Genomic DNA, 21928 nt, shown 5'->3' with positions numbered 1-21928 from the left:
GACGACTTAGCCTAGGTAGCCATTATGGTATAGGAAAATTCTTCATAGTCTGACTGGCCCTATATAAAAACCCAAGAATACTTGATGGATTGGTTCAGTTGGACAATACAATGGCATTGACGTTGGTAAATATTTTACTGGTATTAACCAATATTGTTCGGGCTTTGCCCAGTGATCGAGTGGTTGGTGGGGCTGATGCTGAAGTTGGCCAATTTCCCCATCAGGTTTCGTTGCAACGTTCGGATGGTTCTCATACCTGTGGTGGTTCGATATTAAATGAACGTTTCATTCTTACCGCGGCCCATTGTGTTGTTGTTGGTGCTGGTGTTGAAGCGTAAGTTCTTGTATTGATATTCCTCACAAAAAAACGCTAATCGGAAATATGATTACCGCAAACATGTTTCATGATCATATTTTTACTTTTTCACCGGGTACCTGGAAATTTGTTTTTTCGTCATACAGAAATACATTTGCCGCAATCAGATATAAGGAATAAGGAACTTTATGATCCTGAAAAAAGTTTTTTTTCTGTTTGACTAGAAAATAATAGGTTTGTGACAAAAATATTGCTGTCTTGTCAAACCAAAATGTGTTTCCCACAGTCATATACATATTTTCTGAGAAAATAGTATGGTTGCCGCAAGCAGGTTACATGTTCTTGATCTTTAAATATGTTTGAGGGGATCATATTCCTTATATGGGTGTCTATGCACACAGAGGAGTAATATAATCGCCGCAAACATATTTCAAGAGTATAATCTTACTTTTTCACGGGAAACATGGAACATTTTTGTGACAAAAGTATATTTTCTCGACAAACAGAAATATGCTTGTCAAATACATATTTTCCTAGAAATTATTATGGTTTCTATAAACATGTAATATGTTCCCCATGAAAAAAACAAAAACTTTATAATCTTGAAACATATTTGAGGTGATTATATTTCTATTCCTATTCTGAATTTATGAGGTGTTTATTCATCACCCCCAGTGTATTTAATAAATAATTACAAGTTTGTTGAATGTGAAAATGATCTTAAGGGACATTAAATGATTGTGGTGATCATATTGATTAAAATAGTTTTGCTTACTTGTAGAAAATTAAAAGCAATAATAATTTTCTTATTACAATTTGAAACTTTTTAATGAGTTTGCTAAATTCCATCTCCAGGTATCCTCCTCATTTCTTCCGTGTCCGTGTTGGTAGCGTTCTATATATGAACGGTGGAAAATTATTGCAATTGAAACGTATCATTGTCAATAAAAACTATGGTAATTTCTTAAATGATGTCGCTCTCTTGGAACTAGAACAACCTTTGGTATGGACCGATAATATTAAACCCATTGAAATGGCCGATTCTGAAGTACCTTCCGGTGAAGATGTCATTGTTTCCGGTTGGGGTCGTTTATTCACCGGTGGTCCCATTCCCCAACGTTTACAATGGAACACCCTTAAGGCTTTGACAACGGAAGAATGTGAAAAAGCTATTGAATGGGGATATGATAGCTTGATCTGTTTGGCACATACCCAGAACAATGGTGTTTGCAATGGTGATTCTGGTGGTCCAGCTACTTATCAGGGTAAATTGGTTGGTGTTGCTGGTTTTGTTGTCGATGGCTGTGGCAGCACAAATCCAGATGGTTATGCCAAGGTATTCTATCACAAGAAATGGATTTTGGAAAATATGACTCCCTCGGAATAGTTTTATTATATTTGAGGAAATATTTTTTTTTGTATTTTGAAATAAAAACTTTAAGAGTTGATCGTCTTCTTTTGTTAAAAATTTGATTAGTCTAAAACGTCGCCAGACTTTTTGTGGTCAGCTTAGGTTAATCGATTTACTTTTAATTTGCATGGAATATGGAAGGTGGTCTGGTATGATAACAACTATTTGGCCTATGTTTGAATATTTTAACGCAGAGGATGGCTCATAAACCCATGACATGATACTCGGATCCGCTAATAAATCTGTAGTTTTTATATTCTCCACCATTCCGTTTGTAACACATCGATTGCATTGACTTTAACCTTGGCACAAGCAGTTTTTATTAATTCTGGTCGAATGGTATGGCAAATAGACGCTTTCGGACTACTTTTAGGTATAGCCACCATATAAACCGACCCTCGGATATGGATCTCTGCTTTCATCAGATTTGGTTGAAATTTGGTACATTATGTTAGGTTAGGTTAGGTTAGGTGGCAGCCGGATGTATCAGGCTCACTTAGACTCTTCAGTCCATTGTGATACCACATTGGTGAACTTCTCTCTTATCAGTGAGTGCTGCCCGATTCCACATTAAGCTCAATGACAAGGGACCTCCTTTTTATAGCCCGAGTCCGAACGGCGTTCCACATTGCAGTGAAACCACTTAGAGAAGCTTTGAAACCCTCAGAAATGTCACCAGCATTACTGAGGTGGGATAATCCATCGCTGAAAAACTGTTTGGTGTTCGGTCGAAGCAGGAATCGAACCCACGACCTTGTGTATGCAAGGCGGGCATGCTAACCATTGCACCACGGTGGCTCCCAGGGACAAAAACCTTTATAACAGGTTGGCTGATAAGTCCCCGGTCTAACAAAGAAAAACAGATTTTTTTCAAAATTCGTTTTTATTATTCAACGACCGAACACCAAAAAGTTTTTCAGCGGTTGATTATCCCATCTCAGAAATCTCAGAACAACCAGCCAGAGGCGCTGATGAATGCAAGTATGTTCCTTAAGTTGCAGATCAGTGAGAGCCTGAAAGAAAAAGGAACCCAGTATCTTGTTTCTTCTAAAGGATAAAGCTGGACACTGGCACAGGAAGTGGTACGAGTCCTTCGTAATTTCCGGGTCCAGGCACCATCTACAGATATCATCGCCTTTAAGTCCTATTCGTACCCTGAGTTCCCCAAGTGTGTCCTTTTATGATATCAATCAATGGCCGCAATTCTTCTTTGTTCATCGACATCAAAATTTCGCAATTCATACGTTTCTTTTCGTCCCATATCAACGTGGTTTGTTCACAACCATCCGAAGAGATTCAGAGTCTTCCCCATAGTTCATCATATTTGACCTCTATCCTGTAATGATAAGAAGATAGTGGTGGAAAACGCCAGGGCATTATTCGTTCCAGGAGCGCCCTACTTAGCGAGCACATCCGCTTCCTTATTTCCTATTATCCCATAATGTACCCAGCACAGAGTTCTATTATGCTGTTCAGTGAGAACCTTGAGTTCTCTACGAAAGCGGCTGACTACCTTAGACCTTATGTCAGCACTGCACAATGTTTTTATAGCTGGACTAATATCCCCAGTGCTAAGTTGAAAAATTGTAAAAATTTATTAAAAATCAAATTTTCCTATACCTCTAATTCATATCTAACGACCGATAAATAAATCATAAATGCATTTTTGCGAAATTGCATAAAAATTACTTTAGATTTAAAGTTTTTCATATTTTCTAATATTGTGTTTCGCCCCAGGGCATGAGCCGATTTAAATATTATGTCTAGAGAATTTGTAAAAGTCTAAAAATGTTTATCCAAATCGTTTCAGATTTACTCGTATGTATACTTGAAGGATTTGAAATGGTATCGAATGGTATTGACCTACAAAATGTTGCAAGGTATAATATAGTCGGCCCCGTCCGACTTTAGACTTTCCTAACTTGTGTTATTTTCATTTTATACCAAAATCATTTGTTGAAATGGACTGTTCAGAGTAGAGGTGTGCGCGTGACTGAAATTTCACTCACACTCACGAATATTCACGAAGCAAAATGGTTATTCACACACGATACGTGTGGTAGTCAAACCCACTCACGCACATTCACGAAATGAAAACCAGTATTCACGCACGATTCACGACAATTCACGTGATTCACGACATTTTCCAAACGGAAATCAGCAGACGTAACAAAATTCAAAAATAGAATACACGCTCACGCACGAACTACTTTTAAAGACTCACACTCTCACACGATTCACAACAATTCACGTGATTCACGACAAATTCACGAGTCTAACGATATTTTCCAAACGGAAATCAGCAGAGGTAATAAAATTCAAAAATAGAATACAATTCTAGAGCTAAATTAATTTCAGTTAACATACGAGTATGAATAAAATCGTGATTTTTTTGTCGTGAGTGAGATTTTGCAGAAATTTTATTCACGCACATTCACGAACCGATTTTATTTCTCACGCACCCCTTCGCACGCCTTATTTATTTTAGTCCCATTCACGCACATTCACGAGAGTTGCTTTCGATTTTGTTCACGACTCACGTGATTCGCGCGTGAATCACGCGTATCACGAGAATTTCGTGTCACGCGCACACCTCTAGTTCAGAGGACTAGCCTGTGGTACCTATAGTAGAAAAAATTGTCATGGCATACTTTTAGGCGGTACATTGTCAGCTTGAAAAATTTTTCATATGAGAAGCAAAAACAACTCACTGCTCAAGGCATCGATAATATCGATTTTTTATGGGAATTAATTATCTCAATTTAGACAAAATATTATTGTATAAAAAGAATTATTTAACAATTATATACGGCCGTAAGTTCGGCCAGACCGAATCTTATGTAGCCTCCACCATGGATTGCGCAGAAACTTCTTCTAGAACTTCTTAAAACTTCTTAACATCGTTTTCTAAATTGTAAGTTAATCCATACGTGGTATATATTAGACAAAAAAAGGTATGTATAGGTAAGTCTACAAATAATTACGAATCGATATGGACTTTTGCATGGTACGTAGAGAGCCAGAATTGAAATATGGGGGTCGCTTATATGTGGGCTATATACAATTATGAACTTGGACCACTTTTTGTGTGATTGGGGATCGATTTATCTGAGGGCTATATATAACTATAGACCGATTTGGACCTAGTTAGGCATGGTTGTTAACGGCCATATATGTTACTAGCACAATGTACCAAATTTCAACTGACTCGGATGAAATTTGCTCCTCCAAGAGGCTCCAAAACCAAATCTCGGGATCGGTTTATATGGGGGCTATAAATGATTATGGACTGATATGTTCCAATTTTGGCATGGTTGTTAAATATCATATATTACCACCACGTACCAAATTTCCACCAGATCAGATGAATTTTGCTTCTCCAAAACGGCACCGGAGGTCAAATCTGCGGATCGGTTTAAATGGGGGCTATATATAGAATTAGGGACTGATATGAACCAATTCCTGCACGATTGTTGGATTCCATATACTAACATCACGTACCAAATTTCAACTGAATCGGATGAATTTTGGTCTTCCAAGAGGCTCCGAAGGTCAAATCTGGTGATCGGTTTATATGGGGGCTATACATAATTATGGACCGATGTAGACCAATTTTTGCATGGTCAATAGAGACCATATACTAACACCATGTACCAAATTTCAGCCGAATCGGATGAAATTTGCTTCTCTTAGAGGCTGCAAGCCAACTCGGGGGATCGGTTTATATCGGGGCTATATATAATTTTTGACCGATGTGGACCAATTTTTGCATAGTTGTTAGGTTAGGTTAGGTGGCAGCCCGATGTATCGGGCACACTTAGACTATTCAGTCCATTGTGATACCACATTGGTGAACTTCTCTATATAACTGAGTGCTGCCCGATTCCATGTTAAGCTCAATTACAAGGGACATCCTTTTTATAGCCGAGTCCGAACGGCGTTACACATTGCAGTGAAACCACTTAGAGAAGTTTTGAAACCCTCAGAAATGTCACCCGCATTACTGAAGTGGGATAATCCACCGCTGAAAAACTTTTTGGTGTTCGGTCGAAGCAGGAATCGAACCCACGACCTTGTGTATGCAAGGCGGGCATGCTAACCATTGCACCACGGTGGCTCCCTTGCATAGTTGTTAGAGACCATATACTTACACCACGTACCAAATTTCAGCCGTATCGGATGAAATTTGCTTCTCTTAGAGGCTCCGCAAGCCAAATCGGGGGATCGGTTTATATGGGGGCTATATATAATAATGAACCGATGTGGACCAATTTTTGCATGGTTGTTAGAGACCATATACTAACACTTTGTACCAAATTTCACCCGGATCGGATGAAATTTGCTTCTCTTAGAGGAGCCGCAAGCCAAATTTGGGGGGTACGTTTATATGGGGGCTATACGTAAAAGTGGACCGATATGGCCCATTTACAATACCATCCGACCTACATCAATAACAACTACTTGTGCCAAGTTTCAAGTCGATAGCTTGTTTCGTTCGGAAGTTAGCGTGATTTCAGCAGACGGACGGACGGACGGACATGCTCAGATCGACTCAGAATTTCACCACGACCCAGAATATATACTTTATGGGGTCTTACAGCAATATTTCGATGTGTTACAAACGGAATGACAAAGTTAATATACCCCCCATCCTATGGTGGAGGGTATAAAAATGTACACAACATTTGCACCTTTTGTTATATCTCTAAATTTATGATTTTATGCCGCTTTTCCATCATTATTTTATTTCACAAATTATTAATTTAATATATAAATAAAATAATGATGGAAAAGCGGCACAAAATCATAAATCTATGCTATTTAAGACACAACAAAAATATGGCAAAGGTAGACCATTGATAAATAATAAAGTGATAAATTATTCAATAAAGTGGCACAAAAACTATAAAACTATACAAATGAAATTAACTGCTTTATCATATTTTTTCATTTTACTATATGTCTGGGAAATTAACTTTTTAACTTAATAAAATTTTCCAAGTAGAATGTTGTAGTAATACACGTCAATTCATTGCCTCTATATATCAATCACAGAACATACTTTGTTGCATATCAGATAGATCACATTTGTTGGATTTGATATAAAATCCAGGGAATAATCAATGGATTCATTCAGTTAGACAATAGAATGGCTATGGGTTTAAAGTTAGTGGGTCTTTTATTGATATTTGCCACCATTGTTCGAGCCTTACCCAATGGTCGTGTGGTAGGTGGTAAAGATGCTGAAGTCGGTCAATTCCCTTATCAGGTGTCATTGCAACGTTCAGATGGTTTGCCTATCTGTGGAGCATCGATTGTGAATGAACGTTTCGTTTTAACTGCTGCCCACTGTGTGGTGGACAAGAATACCACTGTGGCGTAAGTAAATTTTTTATACTCTTCAATTTTTTTCTTGTACGCAGTGTTTGGCATCTCAAACTGATGTCATATCTACCAATTTTCTTTCTTATATAACGTGTTTTAAACACTTCCCCCCGCAGACTTCCACCTGAATCATTCCGCATCCGTGTGGGAAGCATTTATCGAGTAACTGGTAAAATATTTTATGTGACTCGTGTTATTGTCCACGAAAACTATGGAAATTTCCTAAATGATATCGCTCTGCTGAAATTGCTAGACCCTTTGCCATGGAGCAATAACGTCAAACCCATTGAATTGGCCGATTCTGAAGTACCTGCCGGCGAAGATGTTATTATTTCCGGTTGGGGACGTTTATCCACAGATGGTCCTTCTTCTGAAATATTGCAATGGAATACCCTCAAGGCTTTGACCACAAAAGAATGTAGACAAACCATTGATTTTGCAGATGATAGTTTAATTTGTTTGGCTCACACTGAGAATAATGGTGCTTGCAATGGAGATTCTGGTGGTCCAGCCATTTATCAAGGAAAATTAGTTGGTGTTGCTGGATTTGTTGTTGGCGGTTGTGGTACCAAAAATCCTGATGGTTATGCTAAGGTATTCTATCACAAAGAATGGATATTGAAAAATTCTTCGGAATAATTTTGAGAATTTGAAATAATAATAAAAAAAAAACAAATACTTGCATGAATTTGATAATAGTTTAGGATTCATGGGATGGGAGAGTAATCTTAAGAAAGGAAAAGGAAGCACAATGTTTCCATATATTTTTGCTAAATTATTAGGATGATAATATTCTCTATGATATACTCAAATTGAAAAAAATTGTATCACAACAAATTCATAAATAACACAAAAACAAATATGTATGTATAATACACAAATATGTATAAATTTATTAGAGATACATTCTTTGATTGATCTTTGATCTTTTCCTTGACCAATTATTTTGAATTCAAAATTTTAATTGAATTCAATTAAAATGTTAATTGTTACAAGTAAATATTTAATCAATATTGACAAATTATCAATTAGACTACTGATTGATCAATTTATTGCATTCAACTAAAAAATTTACTGATCCAGTTAAACTTTTATTTGAAATTATATAAACTTCTTATTAAAATAATAATACTTATTAGTTACCAGGGCTGTGGAGCCGGAGTCGTAGTCGGAGTCTGAAGATTTTGCTGGAGTCGTAAAAGTTTTGCTCGACTCCGACTCCGGCTTAACCAATTTTTTTAAAACACTTCACATTTTTGTAACTAAGCAAGTTTTTACGCAAATTAGTTTCCATTGCGTTATTCATTCGATCAATGTACAGCATGATTGTAAATGAAAATCAACTTCCACTTACGGCTGTGTTTTTATGTTTCCTAGAATGTTAGACTAGCGGATGGGCTGGATCGATCCATTTTAATGCCCATATCAATTTATTTGAAATATTTCGAACAATCGAAATTATTTTTTCTATTTTATTTTAAGGAATATTAACAGAAAATTTTTTCAAAGTTGTTTTTATAGAAAATTTTGTCAAAATGTTATTTCTATAAACAGTTTTTCAAAATTTTATTTCTATAGCAAATTTTGTCAAAATTTTATTTGTAAAAAATTTATTCAAAATTTTATTACTATAGAAATATTTTTTTCTATAGAAAATTTAGTTAAAATTTTATTTCTATAGAAAATTTAGTCAAAATTTTATTTCTATAGAAAATTTTGCAAAATTTTGTTTGTTACACAAAAATTTTTTCAAAATTTTATTTCTATTGATAATTTTATTTCTATAAAAATTTAAGTCAAAATTGTATTTTTATAGAAAATTTTGCCAAAATGTTATAGTAATAGTCTTTTTTAGTAGAAAATTTGATCAAAATTTTATTTCTATAGAAAATTTTGCCAAAATTTTATAGTAATAGATTTTTTTATTAGAAAATTTGGTCATAAATTTTATTTCTATAGAAAATTTAGTCAAAATTTTGTTTCTGTAGAATATTTTGCAGAACTTTATATACTACACAAAAATTTTTCTAAAGTTGTATTTTTATTCATAATGTTTTCAAAAGTTTATTTCTATAAAAAAAAATTGTCAAATTTTATTTCTATAGCATATTTTCTCAATTTTTTTTTCTTACTGATGCTCACTGATACTCACTGCTATACAAAATGTATTCAAAATTTTATTACTATATAAATATTTTTTTCCATATAAAATTTAGTCAAAATTTTATTTCTATAGCAAATTTAGTCAAAATTTTGTTTCTATAGAATATTTAGTAAAATTTTATTTCTATAAAAAATTTTGCAAAATTAAGTCAAAATTTTGTTTCTGTAGAATATTTTGCAGAATTTTATTTACTACACAAAAATTTTTCTTAAATTGTATTTTTATTGATAATGTTTTCAAAATTTTATTTCTATAAGAAAAAAATGTCAAATTTTATTTCTATAGCAAATTTTCTCAAAAATTTTTTTTCTTACTGATGCTCACTGATACTCACTGTTATAAAAAATGTATTAAAAATTTTATTACTATATAAATATTTTTTTCCGTATAAAATTTAGTCAAAATTTTATTTCTATAGAAAATTTAGTCAAAATTTTGTTTCTATAGAATATTTTGTAAAATTTTATTTCTATAGAAAATTTTGCAAAATTTTGTTTGCTACACAATTTTTTTTAATTGTATTTCTATTGATAAATTTTCAAACTTTCATTTCTATAAAAAATTTTGCCAAATTTTATTCAAAATTTTATTTCTATATATTTGGTCAAAATTTGATTTCTATAGAAAATTTTGCAAAATTTTATTTCTACACGCAGAGAAGAAACATGATTGTCACAATCATATTCGAAGAGCAAAATAATATGATAGGAGCTATTTTTGCGGCGACCATGTAACATTTTAACCTGCAACCATGTTGGATCAATGAACATGGTTCTAAGAAAAATATAATTGTCCTTATCTAAAATTTTGTTTGAATGAAAAGACAATGGTCACGATTTAAAATGTTATGGTATTCATTCAAAATGTATTTCTTCTAGTTAAAAGAACATGGTCACAATCTAAAATGTTTTGATCTTTATGAAAAAACTTTTTTCATCGTCGAAAAAAGGACGCCACTTGAGAAAAGAAAACACAAAATTAACTTTATTTATTTGTTTTTATTTATTTATAAACTAATTCATTGTTTGTTTGTATTTATAATGTCAAACATCACATATTTTTACACACACTATTTTATTTCAATTTCAACAATAAGTAATCATTCCATATTTACATCGTGTGCCCATCAAATGTACAAACGCAGACATCATGTAACTGCAAATAAAAATAAATGATCCATATAGCAAAATGCAGAACAAAAAACAGGTATATTTTTCAATTACATTTTCCTTTTTTGTTTACACATAAAACCACGTGCCACTTATGAATAAATAAATTAACACAAAACACAGTAAATCCGTATTCTCCGTCCATTCCAAGAACCAATCAACACACGACTGACGCGCAAAATGAAAATCGTGTGTACCTGCTCAATGATTTTATAAAATTCTTTTCGCTGCAAAAAAGTTTAAAAATTAAATGGTCACGAAAAAAATGTAAATGGTCTTTATGGCCATGTAATGGTTCTAGACATATCTATACTTAACCTATAAAAATACTTTTTCCCTGTAAAAAAGTAAAAAAAAAAATGAATGGTCAGGTACATGATTTTCCCGACCATTTAATAGTCTCAAATTCTATCATTTAAATGATAGAACATGTTTGCGGTATTTGATAACCATTCAAATGCTTATTGCAACCATACATTTTTCTCCGCTCGAAAACTATTTTTACAAAGACAAAATACATGGTTTTCGCGGCAATTACATGCTCTAGATAAGCATTACATGGATGCGGCAACCATGTCCAAACATGGTTTTTCTGTGCGTGTATATAAAATTTTGCAAAATTATATTTACTAGACAAAAATTTTACCAAAATTGTATGCTCATTGATACTCACTGCTAAGTCGACAACTTGTAGAAATAATTCAAATTTTCAAATTTTTCAATGAATGAATCATAAATGCATTTTTACGAAATTGTCTAAACAATTATAAATATTTCCCAAATATTGTCCGAGATTTTGTAGAAGTCTGATTTGCGATTTGATCAAAATGTAGATATAAATACAAAGTTGTGCAGAGTATATTATAATCGGCCCGCCCGACTTTAGACTTTCCTTGCATTTTTATTTTTTGTTAAAATTGTGTTACGTCCCATAACATTAGATTTAAATTTTAAGTACATAGGTTTTGTAGAAGTATATTGAGCTTAACATGGAATCGGGCTGCACTCAGTGATAAGAGAGAAGTTCACCACTGTGGTAACGTATCACAATGGACTGAATAGTCTAAGTGAGCCTGATACATCGGGCTGCCAACCTAACCTAATCTAACTTCCGACGTTCCAACACAAAAAAATATCCCATTCACGGGAAAAATGCCCACCTTGGGGAAATATCCCCAAATACTGGCAACACTGATCCAATTGCATGGGGAGGTGATAGCCACATTTTTCTGAAGTTTACAAGATGTGATCCACCTCTATAGATAAAGCGATTCATTATTGTAAAAGTTAAGTTAGGTTAGATGTAAAGGCAGCCCGTTTCCGGAATGTATCGGCATTAATATTTTTATTCCACTCATGGGTCAATAAAGATAAACCATAGTATATGATAGCATTTTTTGTCTTGTGTATAGTGGGAAATTTTGATTTTCGTTTTTAATAAAATTTTACAAGCACCGATTTTTATTCCTATAATACTGGTCAATCTATTATCGCTATCTGTCTATATATCAATCAAAGCAAATAATTCGGATTGATAATTGGATGTTATATATAATACCCAGGAGATCTATAATGGAATCGTTCAGTTAGACAACGGAATGGCTTTGGCTTTTAAGTTCGTTGGTCTTTTAGTGGCACTAGCCTCCATTGTTTGCGCTTTACCCAATGGTCGCATTGTAGGTGGTGCAAATGCTAAAGTTGGTCAATTCCCCCATCAGGTGTCATTGCAAAAACGCGATGGTTTTCACATGTGTGGTGGTTCGATTTTGAACGAACGTTTCATTCTAACTGCTGCCCACTGCGTGGTGGATGGTTATGGTATTGTGGCGTAAGTAAATAATATGTTTAAAATTTTACATAAATAAAACTATGATGATAGATATATATCTTTCGTTAGTGCCTTGTCCTTATCTCTGTCCATCTCATTTTGGTACGCAAAATAACGATGACAAGTTTCCCAACAATTTGTAGAAAATTTTTAAAATTGATACAAATTTTTTGTACCACTTTTTGGATTTGATACAGAAAATTTGTATTAATAATAAAAATTGGTTGCAGAAAATTTGTATTTATTGTGAAATTTTGATACAAATTGTTGTAAAAGTTTTCATCTTTTTTTGTGCCAATTTTTGAAAATGGTACAATTTTTTGTACCAAATTTGGAATTAGTAAAATTTTTTGTACCATTTTTTGAAATTAGTACAATTATTTGCACCAATACAGTTCGAAGTATTTGTTTCCTTTTGTTAAAGTCTCATAATAAATTTATCGACATTTGTTTGCATCATAAAAATTGTCTGGTGTACAAAAATGCCTTTCGTATTTTAAAGATATGCAATATGACATGCAAAGACATGCAATTGCACAAAAATATGTATTTGGCATCTACGAAGCCATTTTGATAATTCAACTCACATCCTTTAAATGTTACCGTTCTCTCCATACATTTTCTATTTAGACGTCCTCCAGAATTATTTCAAGTTCGTGTAGGCAGTATTGATCGAGTAAATGGTGGTACATTGGTATATATCAAGCGAATTATTGTCCATGAAAATTATGGCAACTTCTTAAATGATGTTGCCCTCTTGGAGTTAATGGAACCATTGGAATGGACCAATACCATTAAACCCATTGAAATGGCCGATTCTGAAGTACCTTCTGGCCAGAAAGTTGTTGTTTCAGGCTGGGGACGTTTAACCACCGGTGGTGTAACACCCCAACATTTACAATGGAATACTCTAAAGGCTTTAAACTCTGAGGAATGTGATGCCGCAATTGGCTGGGGATTTGATAGCTTGATTTGTTTAGCTCACACTGAAAACAATGGTGTTTGTAATGGTGATTCAGGCGGTCCTGCTACATATCAAGGAAAATTGGTTGGTGTTGCTGGTTTTGTTATTAACGGTTGTGGCACATCAAATCCTGATGGATATGCTAAAGTATTCTATCACAAGGATTGGATTTCGGAAAATATGAAGTCTTCAGAATAATTTTTTTATTATAAGGAAAAAAGTAATAATAAAACGTATTTGAATGATTTAGATATACTTTGCCACAAAAGTGAATTTTTTTATTAGGAAATATATTTAGTGAAGATATATTTGGAATACTTTGTCACAATTTGACTTCTATAGAAAATTTTCTCAAAATTTTCTTTATATAGAAAATTTTCTCAAAATTTTATTTCTGCAGAAAATTGTCTCAAAATTTTACTTCTATGGAAAATTTTGTCAAAATTTTATTTCTATGGAAAATTTTGTGAAAATTTTATTTCTATATAAAATTTTCACAAAATTTTATTTTTATAGAAAAAATTTTCAAAAGTTTAGTTCTATAGAAAATTTTCTCAAAAATTTATTTCTATATAACATTTTGTCGAAAATTTATTTTTAGAAAATTTTGTCATGGTGGTATTTTTATGGGAATTGTAAAAATTGTATTTCTATGGGCATTTTTCTCAAAATATTATTTCTATAGACAATTTTCTGAAAATGTTATTTTAAAAAAATTATTGTTTTTTTAATAAAATTTTATTTCTATAGAAAATATTCTCAAAATTGTATTTCTATAGAACATTTTATTTCTACAGAAAATTTTCTCACAATTTTATTTCCATAGAAACTTCTCCCAAAATTGTAGTTCTATGGAAAATTTTCTATAGAAAATTTTCTCAAAATGTTATTTCTAGAGAAAATTTTCTCAAAATTTTATTTCGATAGAAATTTTTGTTAAAATTTTATGGTCATAGAAAATTTTGTTAAAATTTTATTTTCACATAAAATTTTGTCAAATGTTTGTTTTTATAAACATTTTTGTCAAAAAATTATTTCAATAAAAAATTTATATTTTTGATAAAATTTTACATAAAATTTTATAGAACATTAAAAAAAATTGTCAAAATTTTATTTCTATAGAAAGTTTTGTCAAAATTTTATTTGTAGAGAAAATTTTGTCAAAATTTTATTTCTATGGAAAATTTTGTCAAATGTTTATTTCTATAAAAATTTTTGTCAAAAATTTATTTCAATAAAAAATTAATATTTTTTGATAAAATTTTATAGAAAATTCAATAGAACATTTGTTTGTTCTATAGAAAGTTTTGTCAAAATTTTATTTCTAGAGAAACTTTTCTCAAAATTTTATTTCCATAGAAAATTTTGTTAAAATTTTATGTCCATAGAAAATTTTGTTGCAATTTTATTTTCACAGAAAATTTTGTCAAAATTTCATTTCTATAGAAAATTTTTTCAAATGTTTATTTCTATAAAAATTTTTGCCAAAAATTTATTTCAATAAAAAATTAATATTTTTTGATAAAATTTTATATAAAATTTAATAGAACATTTGTTTGTTCTATAGAAAGTTTTGTCAAAAATTTATTTCTATAGATAATTTTCTCAAAATTTTATTTCTATAGAAAATTCTCTCAAAATTGTAGTTCTATGGAAAATTTTCTCAAAATTTTATTTCCATAGAAAATTTTGCTAAAATTTTATTTCCATAGAAAATTTGGCAAAAATTTTATTTCTATAGAAAATTTTGTCAAATGTTTATTTCTATAGAAATTTTTGTCATAGTTTTAATTCAATAAAAAATTAACATTTTATCAAAATTTTATTTATAAGGAAAATTGTCTCAAAATTTTATTTCTATAGAAAATTTTGTCAAAATTTTATTTCTATATAAAATTTTCACAAAATTTTATTTCTATAGAAAAATTTGTCAAAAGTTTATTTCTATAGAAAAATTTCTCAAAATTTTATTTCTATAAAAAATTTTGTCATGATTGTATTTTTATAGGAATTGTAAAAATTGTATTTCTGTGGACATTTTTCTCAAAATTTTATTTCTATGGAAATTTTGTCAAAATTTTATTTATATGGAAATCTTGTCAAAATTTTATTTCTATATAAAATTTTGTCAAATGTTTACTTCTATAGAAATATTTCAATGACAAATTAATGTTTGTTTGATAAAATTTTATTTCTATAGAAAATTTTCGGAAAATTTTATTTCTATAGCAATTTCTCCCAAAATTGTAGTTCAATGAAAAATTTTCTATAGAAAATTTTCTCAAAATTTTATTTCCATAGAAAATTTTCTCAAAATTTTATTTCTATAGAACATTTTGTTTAAATTTTATGTCCATAGAAAATTTTGTTAAAATTTTATTTCCACAGAAAATTTTGTCAAAATTTAATTTCTATAAAAAATTAATATTTTTGATAAAATTTTATAGAACATTTAAAAAAAAAAAATTTTGTCAAAATTTTATTTCTATAGAAAGTTTTGTCAAAATTTTATTTATTTTTTTTTTTTTAATGTTCTCAAAATTTTATTTCTATAGAAAATTCTCTCAAAATTGTAGTTCTATGGAAATTTTCTATACAAAATTTTTTCAACATTTTATTTCCATGGAAAATTTTGTTAAAATTTTATGTCCATAGAAAATTTTGTTAAAATTTTATGTCCATAGTAAATTTTGTTAAAATTTTAGTTCCACAGAAAATTTTGTCAAAAATTTATTTCAATAAAAAATTAATATTTTTTGATAAAATTTTATAGAACATTTAAAAAAAATTGTCAACATTTTATTTCTATAGAAAGTTTTGTCAAAATTTTATTTTTATAGAAAATTTTGCCAAAATTTTATTTCTATAGAAAATTCTCTCAAAATTGTAGTTCTATGCAAAATTTTCTATACAAAATTTTATTTCTAGAGAAAATTTTCTCAAAATTTTATTTCCATAGAAAATTTTGTTAAAATTTTATGTCCATAGAAAATTTTGTTGAAATTTTATTTTCACAGAAAATTTTGTCAAAATTTCATTTCTATAGAAAATTTTTTCAAATGTTTATTTCTATAAAAATTTTTGCCAAAAATTTATTTCAATAAAAAATTAATATTTTTTGATAAAATTTTATATAAAATTTAATAGAACATTTGTTTGTTCTATAGAAAGTTTTGTCAAAAATTTATTTCTATAGATAATTTTCTCAAAATTTTATTTCTATAGAAAATTCTCTCAAAATTGTAGTTCTATGGAAAATTTTCTCAAAATTTTATTTCCATAGAAAATTTTGCTAAAATTTTATTTCCATAGAAAATTTGGCAAAAATTTTATTTCTATAGAAAATTTTGTCAAATGTTTATTTCTATAGAAATTTTTGTCATAGTTTTAATTCAATAAAAAATTAACATTTTATCAAAATTTTATTTATAAGGAAAATTGTCTCAAAATTTTATTTCTATAGAAAATTTTGTCAAAATTTTATTTCTATATAAAATTTTCACAAAATTTTATTTCTATAGAAAAATTTGTCAAAAGTTTATTTCTATAGAAAAATTTCTCAAAATTTTATTTCTATAAAAAATTTTGTCATGATTGTATTTTTATAGGAATTGTAAAAATTGTATTTCTGTGGACATTTTTCTCAAAATTTTATTTCTATGGAAATTTTGTCAAAATTTTATTTATATGGAAATCTTGTCAAAATTTTATTTCTATATAAAATTTTGTCAAATGTTTACTTCTATAGAAATATTTCAATGACAAATTAATGTTTGTTTGATAAAATTTTATTTCTATAGAAAATTTTCGGAAAATTTTATTTCTATAGCAATTTCTCCCAAAATTGTAGTTCAATGAAAAATTTTCTATAGAAAATTTTCTCAAAATTTTATTTCCATAGAAAATTTTCTCAAAATTTTATTTCTATAGAACATTTTGTTTAAATTTTATGTCCATAGAAAATTTTGTTAAAATTTTATTTCCACAGAAAATTTTGTCAAAATTTAATTTCTATAAAAAATTAATATTTTTGATAAAATTTTATAGAACATTTAAAAAAAAAAAAATTTTGTCAAAATTTTATTTCTATAGAAAGTTTTGTCAAAATTTTATTTATTTTTTTTTTTTTAATGTTCTCAAAATTTTATTTCTATAGAAAATTCTCTCAAAATTGTAGTTCTATGGAAATTTTCTATACAAAATTTTTTCAACATTTTATTTCCATGGAAAATTTTGTTAAAATTTTATGTCCATAGAAAATTTTGTTAAAATTTTATGTCCATAGTAAATTTTGTTAAAATTTTAGTTCCACAGAAAATTTTGTCAAAAATTTATTTCAATAAAAAATTAATATTTTTTGATAAAATTTTATAGAACATTTAAAAAAAATTGTCAACATTTTATTTCTATAGAAAGTTTTGTCAAAATTTTATTTTTATAGAAAATTTTGCCAAAATTTTATTTCTATAGAAAATTCTCTCAAAATTGTAGTTCTATGCAAAATTTTCTATACAAAATTTTATTTCTAGAGAAAATTTTCTCAAAATTTTATTTCCATAGAAAATTTTGTTAAAATTTTATGTCCATAGAAAATTTTGTTGAAATTTTATTTTCACAGAAAATTTTGTCAAAATTTCATTTCTATAGAAAATTTTTTCAAATGTTTATTTCTATAAAAATTTTTGCCAAAAATTTATTTCAATAAAAAATTAATATTTTTTGATAAAATTTTATATAAAATTTAATAGAACATTTGTTTGTTCTATAGAAAGTTTTGTCAAAAATTTATTTCTATAGATAATTTTCTCAAAATTTTATTTCTATAGAAAATTCTCTCAAAATTGTAGTTCTATGGAAAATTTTCTCAAAATTTTATTTCCATAGAAAATTTTGCTAAAATTTTATTTCCATAGAAAATTTGGCAAAAATTTTATTTCTATAGAAAATTTTGTCAAATGTTTATTTCTATAGAAATTTTTGTCATAGTTTTAATTCAATAAAAAATTAACATTTTATCAAAATTTTATTTATAAGGAAAATTGTCTCAAAATTTTATTTCTATAGAAAATTTTGTCAAAATTTTATTTCTATATAAAATTTTCACAAAATTTTATTTCTATAGAAAAATTTGTCAAAAGTTTATTTCTATAGAAAAATTTCTCAAAATTTTATTTCTATAAAAAATTTTGTCATGATTGTATTTTTATAGGAATTGTAAAAATTGTATTTCTGTGGACATTTTTCTCAAAATTTTATTTCTATGGAAATTTTGTCAAAATTTTATTTATATGGAAATCTTGTCAAAATTTTATTTCTATATAAAATTTTGTCAAATGTTTACTTCTATAGAAATATTTCAATGACAAATTAATGTTTGTTTGATAAAATTTTATTTCTATAGAAAATTTTCGGAAAATTTTATTTCTATAGCAATTTCTCCCAAAATTGTAGTTCAATGAAAAATTTTCTATAGAAAATTTTCTCAAAATTTTATTTCCATAGAAAATTTTCTCAAAATTTTATTTCTATAGAACATTTTGTTTAAATTTTATGTCCATAGAAAATTTTGTTAAAATTTTATTTCCACAGAAAATTTTGTCAAAATTTAATTTCTATAAAAAATTAATATTTTTGATAAAATTTTATAGAACATTTAAAAAAAAAAAATTTTGTCAAAATTTTATTTCTATAGAAAGTTTTGTCAAAATTTTATTTATTTTTTTTTTTTTAATGTTCTCAAAATTTTATTTCTATAGAAAATTCTCTCAAAATTGTAGTTCTATGGAAATTTTCTATACAAAATTTTTTCAACATTTTATTTCCATGGAAAATTTTGTTAAAATTTTATGTCCATAGAAAATTTTGTTAAAATTTTATGTCCATAGTAAATTTTGTTAAAATTTTAGTTCCACAGAAAATTTTGTCAAAAATTTATTTCAATAAAAAATTAATATTTTTTGATAAAATTTTATAGAACATTTAAAAAAAATTGTCAACATTTTATTTCTATAGAAAGTTTTGTCAAAATTTTATTTTTATAGAAAATTTTGCCAAAATTTTATTTCTATAGAAAATTCTCTTAAAATTGTAGTTATATGCAAAATTTTCTATACAAAATTTTATTTCTAGAGAAAATTTTCTCAAAATTTTATTTCCATAGAAAATTTTGCTAAAATTTTATTTCTATAGAAAATGTCAAATGTTTATTTCTACAGAAATTTTGCTAAAATTTTATTTCTATAGAAAATTATGCCAAATTTTTTTTGTTTACAAAAAATTTTGTCAAATGTTTATTTCTATAGAAATTTTGTCAAAATTTTATTTCTATAGAAAATTTTGTCAACATTTTATTCCTATAGAAAATTTGCTCAAAATTTTATTTTTATAGAAAATTTTCTCAACATTTCATTTCTATCGAAATTTTTTTTGTCAAAATTTTTTTACTATAAAAAATTTTCCTCAAAATTGTATTTCTATAAAAAATTTACCCAAAATTTTAGTTCTATAGAAAACTTTTTCAAAATTTTATTTCTATAGCAAATTTTTTATTTTTATATTAAATATACTATTTTTGGTAGAATTTTACCAACTGTGGCAGTATCACGGTAATGGGCAATGGTACGAGAAAAAAGATATCATCATATTTAAATGCTGGAAGGCTTTAATGATACCCTTAATAACTCAATAAATCACGTATGAAAATTGTTATTGCATCCTGTGTTTTTTCTGCCAAAATAAAAGCAATCACACTATCTTGAATTCCATCACAAATAACTTTATTTCTGAATGCAGTGGATCAAAATAATTTTGTAAGACTGCAAACAATAAAATGAACTATCACTTTAATAAATCTACCAACTGTCAGAAGAGCGATTTAGAAATTATATGTAAACACTCAAATGGGAAGTCGTACCCCAACCGCCGTATACCCAGATATTGCTTCTTCTGATTACCTCTTATTCCGATCGATGAACTGGCTGATCAGCATTTTTGTTCTTATGAGGAAGTATAAAATTGGATTGATTCTCGGATTGTGTCAAAAGACGAGTTGTTTTTCTCCGCGTCATTTCTATGTTGCCAGAAAGATCGGAAAAAGTAATAGGTTATGATGGACAATACTTTGATTGATCAGTTTGTTATAATTTTTTTCAAAAAAAAATTCTCAAACATTTGAAAAAATAATTTTCTCTCCCAATACAATTAAAATTTTAATTTGCTGATTGGTAATTGTTTTGATTAAAACAATATTTGAATCAATTAATTTTTTATTTCAATATGTAATCAAAAATTGTAATTAAATAAATGCAATATATTTTTTTCTGTGTAAACAACTCACGGCCCTCTTAGAATGTAAACACTTTCTTCATTAAAATTCTTTTTAAGTTACACGATTTGATAAGGAAATCCTGTAAAATATTAGATTTTTGGAGTATTATAATCCAACACTTTAAGATAGGTTTTTCTCGCTTGTTATCAATCTACGAAAAAAATGCACTAGGAGGTTATATAAAATCATTCGAATACATGAAGCTAACTATTCTAGTTCAGAATGGCTTTTATATATGTCATTTTAGCTTTGGCCTTGGCCTCAGCTGTTACCGCCTTACCACCTGCAAACAATGATCGCATTGTAAATGGAGAGAAGGCAAAAGAGGGTCAATTTCCCCATCAAGTTTCTTTGCAAACGGTTGAAGGCGCCCATGTTTGTGGCGGATCAATTTTAAATGAACGCTTTGTGCTCACTGCAGCCCATTGTGTGGGTAACGATGGTGCCTCAGAATCGTAAGTTTAGAATTTTTAAAGTTCCAAGGCTATTTGAAGAAAAACTCTATGTACCCCCCATATCTTATGTGACAGTTTTCCCGCTGAGGATTATCGTGTTCGTGTTGGCACTACCACTTACCAGACTGGTGGTCAATTATTGAAAGTTAAGCGTATCATCTCCCACAAGTCCTATGGGAATTTCCTTAACGATTTAGCTTTGTTGGAATTAGCCGAACCTCTGAAGTGGTCCGATAATATAAAACCAATAGAATTGGCTGATGCTGAAGTTATGCCCGGTGAGAAAATCATTATTTCCGGTTGGGGAATGTTGTCCAGCAGTGGTCCTATTCCCGATGACTTACAATGGACTACAGTTCAGGCCATCAGCCAGGAGGAATGTGACGCCAAAATGTTGTGGGGCGTTGATAGTTTGATTTGTTTGGGTCATTTCAATTCGAATGGAGCATGTTGGGGCGATTCTGGTGGTCCTGCCACATACCAAGGTAAATTGGTTGGTGTCTCTGCATTTGTGGTTAATAATTGTGGTAGTGAATACCCTGATGGTTATACCAAAGTGTTCTATCACAAGGATTGGATTTTGGAGAATATGAAAGTTTCCAATTAAAATGAAACCAAAAAATGCAAAATGTAAATAAAATTTTATGATTATATAGAAAAATGATTCTTAAAAATTTAAATTGGGATACCTTATCGAATTTTACATTTCTCAGACCTATTATACAGTGAAATTAAAAAAAATATGATCGACCTACAAAAGAATCATATTATTGTAGTTAGGTAACTATGTGGGATAGCTTAGATTGGCGCCATTTTGATGTGCCATGGGAGCCGAATAAAACGAGCAACCTGGTAAACATTTCCGAGTACACTAATAGAAAAAATTTCGTTCCATAGTCGTGAACGGAC

The 21928-nt window shown here is 28.8% G+C and overlaps 5 protein-coding genes and 1 long non-coding RNA gene across 13 annotated transcripts in view; all 6 read left to right on the top strand.

Annotated features, from left to right (window-relative positions):
* The window catches only part of LOC142230627 (uncharacterized), a 339644-nt gene that overhangs the window by 104305 nt on the left and 213411 nt on the right, over positions 1-21928 (top strand). The gene's annotated exons all lie outside the window — the stretch shown is intronic.
* Positions 1-21928, top strand: part of LOC142230618 (carboxypeptidase D) — a 266046-nt gene that overhangs the window by 199742 nt on the left and 44376 nt on the right. The window lies entirely within an intron of this gene.
* Positions 82-1762, top strand: LOC142230625 (serine protease SP24D-like). The gene is made up of 2 exons (XM_075301267.1): positions 82-334; positions 1172-1762. The coding sequence occupies exons 1-2, from the start codon at positions 111-113 to the stop codon at positions 1701-1703; spliced, it is 756 nt and encodes a 251-aa protein (XP_075157382.1). The 5' UTR covers positions 82-110; the 3' UTR covers positions 1704-1762.
* Positions 6847-7800, top strand: LOC142230546 (serine protease SP24D-like). The gene is made up of 2 exons (XM_075301189.1): positions 6847-7106; positions 7229-7800. Exons 1-2 carry the CDS (start codon positions 6877-6879, stop codon positions 7749-7751), a joined length of 753 nt encoding a protein of 250 aa, XP_075157304.1. The 5' UTR covers positions 6847-6876; the 3' UTR covers positions 7752-7800.
* On the top strand, positions 12015-13505 carry LOC142230543 (serine protease SP24D-like). Its single transcript, XM_075301187.1, has 2 exons — positions 12015-12273; positions 12904-13505. Exons 1-2 carry the CDS (start codon positions 12044-12046, stop codon positions 13433-13435), a joined length of 762 nt encoding a protein of 253 aa, XP_075157302.1. The 5' UTR covers positions 12015-12043; the 3' UTR covers positions 13436-13505.
* On the top strand, positions 20768-21680 carry LOC142230542 (chymotrypsin-2-like). Its single transcript, XM_075301186.1, has 2 exons — positions 20768-21019; positions 21095-21680. The coding sequence occupies exons 1-2, from the start codon at positions 20787-20789 to the stop codon at positions 21624-21626; spliced, it is 765 nt and encodes a 254-aa protein (XP_075157301.1). The 5' UTR covers positions 20768-20786; the 3' UTR covers positions 21627-21680.

This window comes from Haematobia irritans, chromosome 3 (genome assembly GCF_050003625.1).
Source record: "Haematobia irritans isolate KBUSLIRL chromosome 3, ASM5000362v1, whole genome shotgun sequence".
Taxonomy (NCBI): domain Eukaryota; kingdom Metazoa; phylum Arthropoda; class Insecta; order Diptera; family Muscidae; genus Haematobia; species Haematobia irritans.
The sequence above is the reverse complement of the archived record's forward strand: the minus strand, read 5'-3'. Positions and strand labels throughout refer to the sequence as shown.